The 13,588-nt window shown below is 40.6% G+C and overlaps 1 protein-coding gene across 2 annotated transcripts in view; it reads left to right on the top strand.

The window, feature by feature from the left end:
• Nucleotides 1-13,588, top strand: part of STK39 (serine/threonine kinase 39) — a 262,001-nt gene that overhangs the window by 46,900 nt on the left and 201,513 nt on the right. For both annotated transcript variants that reach the window (XM_077830249.1, XM_077830248.1), the window contains exons 3-5: nucleotides 6,482-6,590; nucleotides 8,057-8,198; nucleotides 11,238-11,293. In XM_077830249.1, coding sequence (XP_077686375.1) covers nucleotides 6,482-6,590; nucleotides 8,057-8,198; nucleotides 11,238-11,293 — 307 coding nt within the window. The remainder of the gene's footprint in view (nucleotides 1-6,481; nucleotides 6,591-8,056; nucleotides 8,199-11,237; nucleotides 11,294-13,588) is intronic.

Here is a 13,588-nt window from a genome sequence, read left to right as displayed (position 1 = left end):
GCTCCAGGCTCATGGAGTGCTTGCCTACCCACAGTGGAATACAGATAGAGACCACATATCTTGAAGAACCTCCAGTTACTATAAGCTAAATTAAATTTATCTTCCAAGAGAAATGGTCTCCTTGATGTGGAAATGCCAATATAAAGGTGTCTTGAATTTTGCCCTTGATACGTTGGGCTCTGCCATCTTCTTCTGATAGTATATCCTGTAGTCCTGGGCTCTCCACTGCAAATGTTCTTCATTTGGTTCTTGATGGCCTTCCCCTTGGGATTATATAGTGCAAACTACATCCTGGGGGCCACATCCGGCCCTTCAGATGTTTTAATCTGGCCTTTGAGCTCCTGCCAGGGTCCAAGACTTGCCCTGCTCTGGCTCTCCAGCCGGGGAGCAGGGACGGAGGCTTGCCCTGCTCTGTGCGTGCTGTGGCTCTGCGCGGCTCCTAGAAGTAGCGGCATGTCTCCCCTCTGGCTCCTACACATAGGAACTGTGGCCAATGGGAGCTGCAGGGGTGGAGCCTGTGGGCAGGGCAGCGCCTTCAAGTAGGAGCCGAAGGTGAGACATGCTGCTGTTTCTGGGAGCTGCTTGAGGTAAGCGCCCCCCAGAGCCTGCACCCCTGACCCCCTCCTGTGCCCCAACCGCCTACCCCAGCCCTGATCCTCCTCCTGCCCTCCAATCTCCTTGGTCCCAGCCTGGAGCACCCTTCTGCACCCCCAATCCCTCATCCCCAACCCCACCCCAGAGCCCACACCCCCAGTTGGAGCCACACTCCCCTCCGCACCCGAGCCCCCTCCCTGAACTCCTCATTTCTGGCTCCACCCCAGAGCCCATGCCCCCAGCCAGAGCCCTTACCCCCTCCCAACACCCAATTTCATGAGCATTCATGGCCTGCCATATAATTTCCATATCCAGATGTGGCCCTTGGGCCAAAAACTTTGCCCACCCCGATATAGTGTGATGGCTTAACCAACTGTGGCTGTTTTGTTTTCAAGAGGATTGTGGTAGAGGAGTTGTCTTCTGAGACAGCTTAGTTCCAATTTATTTGGGCTCCGTAGATAATCAGAGCTTTGAACTGGACCTGGGTGGGGAAAAGTCTCCACTGGAATGTGGTGTGATATGTTAGCACTTGTCTGCTACTTGCCCCCGCTACCCCCACTCCCAAAACCGCTATTTTAAAAAGTGCGAAGAGACTTTTGTTTCATATTACTTAAACTGGCTCTAGAGGCAGCTCACAGGGAAAGGGTTAATCCCAATATTGTCAAAAGGGATTAGTGCCTTCTTTTAAGGGCTACCTTTTTGTAAAACATTTTCTGTCAGAGCTTGAGGAATCCACATGTCTGTCTGTCAGTGCTAAGATGTCTTGCCTGTCTGCCAAAACAGAGGCAGTTACCTTGACCTTTTGATGCCATATTGCCTTCTTCCTTCCCCACACTTATATTAAAATGATGGTAATTTTTTATGTGCAAACATCTTATTTCTTCTTCTGCTACTATTCTACTTGAGGCAGAAATTCCCTCCCACACACAGTTCCTTTGGCTACAAGTGACTGTTGTCCTCCCATGTTGACTCAAACAGATTATAAACATGCACTTGGAAGAGAGTCTTTAGCCAAATACATTAAAAGGCAAAGGACCCTGATAATTGTTAGCTCTGTCTTAGCATTGTGATGTCACTGTTTCAAAACCAGAGGTGTGTTTTCTCTTCTCCCCCCCCCCATTGCATCTGTAGAACACTTAGAGTATATTTTCCAAGCATTCTATGAGAGCTCTCCTTTTTGAGAATACTGATTGTGTTAAACACTGTACTCTCCTAACAATGCAATTCTTCATAATGTTATACAATAACTGTGATAAATACTTTCCATAGGATGGTAGTGGTTTTCATAATGGGCGAGCACAGAACTGCATTTAATAAGTAACTTATTAGGTAGCTCAATAATTAAATACTTCTGTTTACAGTGTGTTCTTTCCTTTCTAATATTACATTGTACTTGAATTTCTTTTGTGCTAAATGTCCACTTCACTTTGCAAAGTGAGCTGAGTTTGCCATTTTAAACTGCTGCATTTTAGAAAAAGACAGCCCAACTTCAGTAACTTGATGTGCAAATAGAGATCTTATGTCACTGCTGGTGTCTGCAGAATTGTCTACTACCCTGTGAATCCAGCTGTTTGCTACCAAATGTCAGTGCAAGGGGGTCCTTGTCTTCAACTCAGGCAATATTTACACTGTAAGGACTATAGAAGCACAGCTACGGCACCATAGCTGTGCCGCCATAATCCTGGAGCATAAACCCATCCTACGGGATGAAGGGGTTTTTTCCATCACTGTAGGAACTCCAGCTCCCTGAGTGACCATAGTTAGCTCAACCAAAAGCATTCTTCCATTGATCTAGTTGTGCCTGCACTCGGGGTTAGGTTGGCATAGCTACAGCGCTCACCCCTGAGCAATGGTAGCTGTCGACCTAAGTTTTAAGTGTAGACCAAGCCTCAGTCTCAGCAAGGGAAACAAAATTTCTGTAGGCATATTAAATGTCCAGAATCGCTGAGAAAATGTTATCAATAGTGGTTTGATCATAAAACTGTTACATCAAGGAAACTGATCATGTGTAAATAGGAACATTTCCAGTGAGAAAGGAGTACTTGTGTGAGTAATGACTTGAAAGCTCTGTACTTAATGGCCAGACTTCCTGAAGGACCTATTCAGTCAAGTGAGTATCTTTAAATATGGTGAAAGTTGTTCTGAGTAAGAAGAATATTCCCAAATCACGTTCTTACCAAATGCTACAAGGTAAATCAAACTTTGGCTCATAGTGACTCCATGAAGTGAAGAAGAGGAGTCACTGGACTCAAACTGGATTGTTCCCTTTTCTGCCACAGACTTCCTGTGTGACATAGGACAAGTCATCTGATCTACCCTGTGCCTCATGAGGTACTTGTTATATCTCACACAAGTGTTTGTGGTGATTAAATCTATGAATGAATTAGGTGCTCAGATTCTATGGCGAAGGCTAGATAGATGACTGTGTTCACTTTCTTTTAAAATAGTTAAGTTAAATGTTACTATGACTCTTGTTAGCCATTATTTTAATAAAATAGACACCTGATTTTACAATTTATGAAATGGGGCTACCAATGACTCCCTCGACCCCATAGCTATTCATCCTGACCTGATAATCAATTCTAAAGTTGAGACTATTTGGGGGACGGGGGGGTTAGTTTTTTGTTTTTGTTTTTTAAATTTCTGCATATCACTGTGCTTGCAAGAAAGAAGAGAAACTCTTACAATTTCTTGAGTACGCGTGGGTTTGAACTACTTTTAATATATGGAGTCAGCTTGCTGTTTGTTTTTTGCACTTCTGTATTCTTACCTGGCTACTAGCTGTTGTAGCAGAGTCATTAAGCCCAGTTAATGGAAACTCTCTTGCACTCATTTTGGAGCTTAGAGCCACTCTATCAGGCAAATGATCTATCTGATAAATATATAGCTATCCAATGGACTTCTGTGACATTAGGACAAACCTATAAAAAGAAGATCTCTAACGAAAGGGACACAACCATCTGGAAACCAATTATTAAACAATTTTAAAAGTACCTTCAGTTAAACACCTGCTCTGAGTCCTCTCTGCCAATTTTTGTAGCTTTAGTCATATTATTTAAAACAACAACAACAAAAAACACCAACACCCTGTTTGCATGTGTTTGCATGGTAGACCTACAGAAACAAGAAAACTATCTACCCATTTAGACTCAGTACTGTGAAAAGCACTTGGTAAGCAGATTTGGGGGGGAAAAAATTAAAAATCCTTTTGCTCATCCTCTTAATCCTGCTAAGTGTTGTACCAAAGGTGGTTTAAAATAGGGTTTTATGCACTTTTTTCAAAGTTGTTGATATCCCAGAGTTGTTGATAGGTGAACCTCCCCACTGCAAGCAAACTTTATGCCTCAGCCAAATAACTGCTATTTGTAGATCTTAAGCTCTGACATCTTTCGCAATTGAAATTCCCATCCTTCTGCAATACAAGTGGGTTTTTGTGTGTGTGTTTTTTGTTTTCTGGGGTTTTTTTTGTTGTTTTTTTTTAATAAATGCAATTAACTGATATTGAGCTAAATGACTTTTGGAGGTGCTTGCTGTAGTAGGTGGTTGTTACATCACCAGCTAACTGTAGCATAATGTGGACAACTGGAATTTTTTGATCCTTAAATCCTTTTTTTTTTTTTTTTTAAATGCTTTAAAGTATCTTAAAGATCTTTACAAACAATTTCACCTTGCATGCCCTTTGTAAACATCTGGAGTAAATTTTGCCCAACAGTGACATGCAGGTACCTCTGAGAGACACCAACAGCTGTTTTACAGCATGAAGTAGCAGTATACAACCGTGAACAAAAAATTATTGTTCAACTGAGAGTACAGGTTAAATTTGAGTCAGTGTGACTTGCGCTATTGCAACTTGATGTGGACAGCTTTAAGACCCTGACTTTACAAAGAAGTACAATGAGATTATTAATAAATCATGTATGTTTAGGACCTTGGCTTAACATCACAGCAGTCTTTTAGACGAGATTTAAATCACTTTTATTATTCTGACATATAATTCAATGTGATGAGAATAAACTTGGCCATTTTTTTTTCTTCTTTCTTCTTTTTGGGTATGTGTACACTGCAATATAAGCCCAGGGCTAGTGGGACTTGAGTCAGCCTGTCCATGTTAGGGAACCCTGGACTTGACTGTCCACATTGTATTTAAATCCTATGTTAAGACTTTTCTAACCCATGCTTGAATTTAGGGCTCTGGCATCCACACCAGGGTGCGTAGACCCAAGTCAAAGTACCATTTCCTAGATATGATATCGCTAGTATGCACCCCCAGATGTGGCCACTCTAGCCCTAGGACCATGGTACAGTGTGGGGGGAAAAAACTTTACTGCCTGCCCTTCATATTACAGAAAGTTTGAGCAGCCTACCAAACTCTTTGCAAACTGAGGAGGCTCTCTGATAGAGTGCTTGCAGATCTGTGATTAGAAGAGAGAGAGTTAATGCTGACCTAAGCTCCTGCCATTCACCGTGGGGTGGGTGAGTGGTGGCTTCCATCTTCAGTAGAGTGGATTGTAGATTTTTTTTGGGATAGAAGACTAAGGAAGTTGTCCCATGGAATTGTGGGATACATCTGGATGACTCATGGAACACAAGTTAAACGGGGCTGTGTCTACACTGCAAAGCAATAGGGCTCAGACTCTGGATCCCGGCTAGGCTTGAGCTCGGATGCTCTAGCCCTGCAGGGTCCAAGCCCTGAGTTAATGCAATTGAGGTGTGGACACAAGGGAGGGGTTAGGTTTGAGCCTAGGCTCAAATAGGAGCTTACTTTGCAGTGTAGACATACTATTAGAAGCCTTCAGGTTGACTAAAAAGAAGTGTGGAAGCCAGACATAAACTAGAAACTACATTTTCTTGCTTTTTAAAGAACAGAAATAGCTCCAATGTGTAATTGTCTGGGAGGCACTGTAAGAAATACTCTTAAAATGTTAAGTTTAAAAATAAGAAAATAACCTTGGAAAAGGAGGTCTTGGAGTTTAAGATTCTAGTTACCTTTGTGAATGTGTACAACAGTCTTCCTTGCAACCTATTTCAGTGTGTATTACTTGGGTAGTGCTGCTGTGCTGGCCACGTTACCTGGTCTTTGCTGATGGTGTACTTGTCTACTAAGTCATTTCCTTTTACTTTTTTTCTTTAGCTGTGAGCCTGCTTCCTCCGCTCAGTTGGCTACGTGGTCTCTACCTTGAACCCCACTCTTCCTCTCTGTCCAATGCATTTCCCAATCCTAGAGTTTCCTTACATCAGTTTTTTGAGAAAAGCCAGGGAGGGTGCAGACTCATTATTCTACAATGGATTTGTTCTCTCCTTTTAATTCCAACTTACATGCCAAACCTGCTCTTCTCTGTGATCTACTCCCAGGCCTTCTACACTTGTAGATTGTCTGTCATCGCTCTCTGTGGGATCATGACTCTGACAATTCCCTCCCTCCGGAAGAAAAGAGTGGGATCATGGTATCAATCTCCTGGCCAGCTTCCCCTTAATATTCCCCATCTTCAAAACCGGTTCTGTTGCCCAAGGTTTATGTAAACCGTGTGTGTGAGAGAGAGAGAGAGAGAGAGAGAGTGTGTGTGTGTAAACTATTCTTGAAAACAAGGAGGAGTCTGGTGGCACCTTAAAGGCTAACCGATTTATTTGAGCATAAGCTTTCATGGGTAAAACACCACTTCAGATGCACGGAGTGAAAATTACAGTTTTAGGCATTATATAATGACACACGAAGGGAAGGGAGTTACCTCACAAGTGGAGAACCAGTGTTGACCGGGCCAATTCGATCACAGTGGATGTAGTATTCTATTCTCGTATTTCACTTGGGAAGTTAATAACATAAAATGATGGTTATAGCAAAATAGAACTGCTTTCTTTCCAGACTGTCCTGTTTTTGCTTTCCTTACAGAAAGAAATTCAAGCCATGAGTCAATGCAATCATCCCAATATAGTGACCTATTACACATCCTTTGTGGTTAAGGATGAACTCTGGCTGGTTATGAAGTTACTAAGTGGAGGTAAGTAACTGATTTTTTACTTGAGCTTGTTTAACTTCAGGATGATGTATGATGTCATTTTTATATACACATTCTTTGTATTAATTCATCCAGTCCAAATTCCTCCTTTTTTGGGGAAGAGGAAGTAGAGGAACACACTGGTTCAATGGCATAACAGGGATGCTGCTTTTTTATTCAGGCTGTGTGAGTAAACATGCACTTTTTCCATATCTAATCAGTTCTAGAATCATTTTCTTCTTGAGCATTAAATTCATTTACTCATTTAAAATAAGAGTAAACAGACTAGTGCAGGTCCTATTTCCCTCATCCTGTCCCTCACCAAGAGAAGGACCAATTCCATTTCATGCATATTAGGCCTGTAGCAGAAGTTGCCTGTTTTCTCCGCTGTGTCACTTTTTTTTTTTTTGACTGTACGTTTTTAAAAGATTCCCACGTCTTGCATGATTATTGTGGACACTATGAGATCTTAATCATAGTCCTCTCTGGGAGGGGAAAAGAGGGAAAACGCCAAGTATTTGCAGTTGGGAAACCAAATTTTTCCTTGCTGGCAAATATCTTACTCTATCATCTTGTGTTACTAAATGTTCTCTAAGGTCTGTTCTGATGGCAGCAGATGACTAGTCTACGTCTATGATCAGAAAACAAATGTGGAAAATCTGCCTAAAATAACAGTTTGTTACTTGGGCTTCACTGAAATGGAGAAAATACTAAGCAATAATACGAAATACCATCTTTGTTGGCCAACAGTTAATGACTAGCTAGAGCAGCTGAGGACACAAAATGAAGCCAAATGATCATTAATACCCTAGCTAGTTACTGTCAGGAAATGCCTAACTGAAAAGACAATGTTGCTATTGAAAACTGTGACACTAATTAAAAACAAAAGCTTTGTTCTGAAAAGTGATACGTCACAGTGCACGTTGCCAAGGGCGCAGTGCTCTCCTTAGAATACTTCTCATTACTATGCACAATTTTCATCTCCAGTCCTGCAACTGGATCTCTATAGGCCTGGGATTTGGCCTGCATGGATCTGAGTGAAGAATTGGGACCTTGGATTGTAAACTCTTGAGGGCAGGAAACATGTTCTAGTCTGTTTTGGGAAGTGGTTGTGTAAACTTGCAATGATATTGAAATGTATAACAACAGTAGGGTAATTAAACAAGTAAGCAGAAAGTTGAATGCCAGCTTTTTTTTTTAATAGAATGATTTTTTGGAGCAATCTGTGCACTTTATTCAAACAGCTGGTAGTTGAGGGTCTCTGTGCAAGCCTACAAAGATTTTTAAATTGAAGCAGAATAGCTTAATAGGAGTAAAGAAGTGTAAATATTCAAATGTAGGAACTAATAGAGACCAGATTTTCTGATATCTCAATAATCACTGTAGTAAGACTGCTCAAACAGGTTGTTTATGACTTGTTTTCCCTCCCCTTCACCCTGCCCCCATGGAAATCTGGCTTTTCAATTTAGGTTCAATGCTGGATATAATAAAGTATATCGTCAACAGAGGGGAACACAAGAATGGTGTCCTTGAAGAAGCTATAATAGCAACAATTCTTAAAGAAGTTTTGGAAGGCTTAGATTATCTACACAGGAATGGGCAAATTCACAGGTAGGAGCATGTATACAGTGAATTGTAGTCTTAATATGCATCAATAGTCTTCACTATGGCTGACACTGGTCAGTCCTGATAGGTTGGTTAGGTGAATTAATTGATGCTTTTCTCCAAGTATTAAAGGACTAGCACCGTTTAGGCAGCTGGTGTTTCTTGACTGGTTTATCATTGTTATCTTGTACTGTGTGTCTGTATCCAACTGTTCTGTCTCTTCTACACAAATTGCAAGCTCTTTGGGCCTTTGGCCTTCTTTTTGTTATATTTGCATGGTGCATAGCGCAACAGAGGCCTGATTTGGGCCCCCTAGTGAATATTTGTCTTCATAGCTATGAATCAATGCTTAAGTTTTTTGGTATGTGTTTTCCTCTGACTTAGTATAAGCCTACTTTTTGAAGGACCCACGAACACCTTTAGAATTTTTTTTTTAAATATTTTGTATTTTAGTAAATGTCCACTTTTCATCTACTTTCCCCACTGACTCCTAAGGTATAGATCACATGTAATTTTATATTTCTTCCATTCACTCAGGCTACTCTATATGACTGCTATAGTGATATACCAGTTACTTCCATGACTTGGAGTTTTGGTGTCAGAAGCACTATATGTTGACCTCATGAGTATTGTTGGTTAAGACAAGGTTGGCTTTAAGGATGAGACTTCCAACAGTTTCTTTGCTTCATCCAGTAGTGTCTTTATTTTTTTAATTGTTTTGATTTCAAAAGGTGATAGATAAATACTGTAAACAAATGTCCTAAAACAGTACAGCACAGGCCCAATGCAATATTAGTTTGTTGCACTTATGTAGCATGTTTAATCTTCAAACTGCTTTTTACAAATAAGCCCCCTCTTGTCAAATTAAGACATATTTTCCTCACCTGGAACCTGTGTTTCTTGAATTCCAATCTAGACCTTCAAAGGATGTGCCACAAACCTTAATTTGTTGCCCACGTTAAATAGAGGAAGAGTCATTACAGTCTAATGGTCGCTCTGGATTAGAGAGAGATTTTTCTCAGCTCTTTTTTTGTAATGGGGCATAAGAAGCTTGAGAAGAGCAATAATTCTCTTAAATTATACAGCAGCATCATGGAAGCATTGTTTACAGTAGAATCTTTTTCTTCTTGCCCAAATGGGTTGGGACACTAAATTAAACAACTGGAGTTGCTACTTCCAAAATGGCTCGTGTTTTTGTTTTTCCCTTCACCACCACTTGCTTCCCTATTAAAATATATCAATGAGTGAAGAGTTAGTCAATGACAGCAAATGCTAATTCTTTTCAGTAGATCCTAGGAAGATGGACTACTCAAATACTTATTTTTTTTTTAACTCTATGCTTATTGAAAGGAGCAGTTTAAATGGGTATAAATCTGTAATTTTAAAAATGCCCAATCTTACGAAGACTTATGCTTAAAGGTAAAAACAAAGCATGTGCATATGAATAGTGCCACTAGATGTGTGAATAAACTCACTGAATTCAACATTAAGCATGAGTAGATGTCTTTGAAGGATTGAGTTGTGGAGTTTGATCTCGTCTGACCTCCTGTATATCACAGGCCACCAACACCAGTAATACTAACCCCATAACCAAAATGAGACCAAAGTATTACAGCTCACCTAAGTACGTGTATAAACCACCTATGCATTACGTTAGTCAGGTGTAAATTTACAGTAAATTATTTAATCTCTTCCCATAAATTTGGTTAGAGCATTTTAAAGATGATTAAAGAAAGTCATTTTATTTCTTAAAATTATTGCTGCAGTTAGGGTAGTTTCTCACTGTAGAGTTTTGAAAAGTTTCATTGGATTGTTAGGATGGAGACATCTCGGGTCAACCTCTGCACTGCTGTTAATGTGCAGTTCCCTTGAGATCACTGGAGTTGTGTCCATTTACATCAAAGCTGAATTTGGGCCCTTAGTTTCCATTCAAAATGGATTTGGCTTTTGTTCCTACTAGTAAGACACAATTTCCTAGCTGCAAGGGAACAGCTTACCCAGGGGAGGTGGTGGATTTGCTGTCACTTGGAGTATTTAAGACCTAGATTTCTTTCTAAAAATATCATTTAATCCAGTTTCTGGGGGAAACTCTACGGACTGTGCAGGAGGGTTGGCCTGGATTGCCTCCTTAATCTCTTCTGGCTTTGGAATCTGTGAACCCCCCCATCTCCTTCCTTCGTGGGCCCTGGGGAGAATAGGATTGCCTACCTTGCCTCAAGCTCATAATTATTGCAGTTCTGCATTAAGATAATGACTCATGTTCCAGCCAGTTGCCTGCATGAGTCAGGAAGGAGTTTTTTTCCTGATGCACAACTAGCTAGATGTGTTCTGGGTTTTTTTTTTTCTGCCATCCTCTGAAGCATCCAAGATTGGCCTCAGCTGGAGATAGGGTGGACTGGTGCTGTGAGGTGGTGCAGAGCAGTCTTCTCTTAGATGAATGGCTGGTGTCTTTCTCTCATGGTCAGGGTTAAACCAATCTCCAGAGTTGGGATTGGGAAGGAATTTTCCCTCAAGACAAATTGGCAGGAACTTTTGAGGTTTTTTGCCTTCTGCTGCAGCATGGGGCATGGATTTGCCTGCTAGCATCATCTAGGTCTCTCTCACCTAATCAGTTCTCTGCTGTTGCTCTCCTGTTCTCTGAGTGTGGCAGAGAGAAGACTGAAACGCTTTGGTCTAAAGTCATTGGGCTCAATATGGAGGTATTTGAGTGAAATTTGATATCTCATACACTGGGCATAGACCTAAATGGGTCCTTCTGGCGTTCGACTCTGAAAGAATGCAAGCTCAGTTTTGCACGTCTTATTTCCGTTTATGTAAGCTAACAAAATTTTGTTCCTTCCATTACCTCCCCACCCCCTTTATTTTAAACGTCCATGGAGCGTCTTTGCTAGCTAATTTCAGATCAGATAATCAACATGTTTTGAGTGGTTGAACCTTTTTACTAATTTTTACATTTGTCTTATGAAGCTTTCTGTACAATAGCTATAATGACACATTATGAAACTTAATCAGAAAGTTAACTCTCTTCTGATTTGTGCATTATAGGGATTTGAAAGCTGGCAATATCCTTTTGGGTGAAGATGGCTCAGTACAAATAGCAGGTAATGATGATGATTGAGGCCTAAGAGTCAGTCAAGGACAAATGGAAATGAAGCTAATCTGGGTTAAGTGATACCTTTTGAGCCCCCCCCCCCCCCCCGCCCTCGGAAATGCTGTAGTATCTCTTGGGCTACCAACTTCATAATATGAGGGTGTCAGCTGAAAAATGTGGTGCAGTAGCCCAGTTTGAGACTACACGATCTCCAAAGCAACAATAAAGCATCTGAGCAGCATATATCCTGACTGCCTTACAGTCCATACCAACAGTGTCAAAAAACTTATTTCCCAGCATCTTGTAACGATCCGCATCCGTGGGAGAACTTGTTACCCAGACTTAACAATTCACTTTGTCCTCTGCATTATGTCATGAACTGTATTTCTGTAACTTATTCCAATACATCATGGTGACTTTAAAATCTACACTAAAATATAATGGAGATGTCTTTACAGTGACCTGGGCCTCAAGACTCTTCTTGAAAATGTGTGGAGGGATGTTTAGGAGAAAATGCCTCCCTTTCCACTCTTAGCATTTCATTGTTTCATGATGGACACTCCAATAATTTCTAAGGCCTCTTAAAGATCATGTTATAAAACATGTACTTTCCTTCTTAGTGGTAGTCTGCCTATAATATCAACCAAATAAGTTGTTAATTCTCATGATTGCTAGCCACTAGGCTGCATAAGTTTAAAAGAAGCTAGGAACATGCCCTGGGTTGTCCACATGACTTTTTGCATGTTTTTTTTGTTTTTTGTTTTTAAATAACGTCTACAAGGGCATGGAAATAACGCTGAACAGAGCAGAAGCTATTAGTAGATTAGCTATCAAGAGCAAGTCACGAATTAGAAAAATGTTAGTTTTCGGCTTGTGAGCAGAAATCTCCTTTGAATTAATCAGGGATTTGGAGCAATCAAATTTTTGAATTGCTCCACTCCAGCTCTACTCCGGCACCAATAATAACTACTCCAGCTCCATTCTGCGCTCCAACTCAAATTAATTTTTAACTAAATAAAAAAGTACATACTGTAATTTTGAAAAAACATTTTTATTCAGACTTAAAACAACTTAAATGTCATCAACAATGATACAAACTAGAATCATTCATAATACATTCTGTAAAAAATTATTGCAGATATCAAGTTGTCTTTCATAGCCTTTCATGCCATAAATCATTTAAAATTAACTTTAAAGCTGAAAACAGTAGCTCTACAGTAGCTTGAGTTGTTGGCATGCTCGAAGCAATTCTACAGGCAGCTTGAATGTGGTGTGGGTAGCTGTGAATGGCCTCAAAAACAGACTTAACTTTTAGCCTACCAATAGACTCCATCGCCTCACAATCTTCCCGAAAGTTTCTCTCAAATAATGCTTCGTTACAATTAGGTATCGCAGAAACTCGCTGCCGTCTTTGTTGTTTATCCAGTTCCTTTTCGAAGGCGTCACCTTCTGAAGAATTGGTGCTTAAATTGTCTCCATTTTGCTGTGATGGTTGAAGACGTCTCAGGGATGGACGCTCGAACAAGTTCAGAGTGGAGACGGAAGTTTTGAGAACAGCCTGCTATTTCTGAAGGATGTGAACTTTCCGAAACCACAGATTCGATTGTTGATGACTCCTTTTGTTGTTTTTCGTTTTCTTCAACCTCGTTCGCCGAGTTCAAATGTAGTAATAGTTTTTGTTTTTCGAGTCGTCGAGCAATATCAAGGAGCCCTTCCTTTGCCTTTGGTATTTCCTTGAGGTAAGAAGAATCCGATACCGTGGGTCAACATAAACTCCAGCAAGGAAAGGAATATTGTCAAAAAGCTTCTGTTTGCGTTTCTGCATGGAGGACAGAATTCCTTCTGCAATTTGTCCACCATTTTCTTGCAAGAATTTTGACAGTTTTCGCAGTTCCTTCATTAAAACTCCCAGGGTTACATTGACAGCTTGAAGATTCACAGTTTGATTCGGCTTTGCCAAGAGGTCTCGCATGTTCTTCACTTCGTCCCATTCAGCTTTTGTTCCAGCAGCAGCCACTTGTTCACAGTAAGACTGAAAAATGAGAAGCCGATCAATCATCACAAATGTTGAACCCCAGTGAGTGGCAGTATCCGATGATTGAGTTACCCCATGTAGATCAAGCAGAACACTTCGAATACTTGAGGTTCATAGTTTGACAACGACTTGTCGAATTTTTGCCAGAAATTTCTTCGCATGTTCTTTGTTCAATCCATCCCAGGTTGCCAACTGAAGAGTGTGAATACCACACCTCATTAGTTGGACTTTTGAGTCGTCGTCATGAAGCCATGTTGGAAGTATGAGGCT

This window comes from Eretmochelys imbricata, chromosome 11 (genome assembly GCF_965152235.1).
Source record: "Eretmochelys imbricata isolate rEreImb1 chromosome 11, rEreImb1.hap1, whole genome shotgun sequence".
NCBI classification, from domain to species: Eukaryota; Metazoa; Chordata; order Testudines; family Cheloniidae; genus Eretmochelys; species Eretmochelys imbricata.
This window is presented reverse-complemented; position numbering and strand designations above follow the sequence as displayed.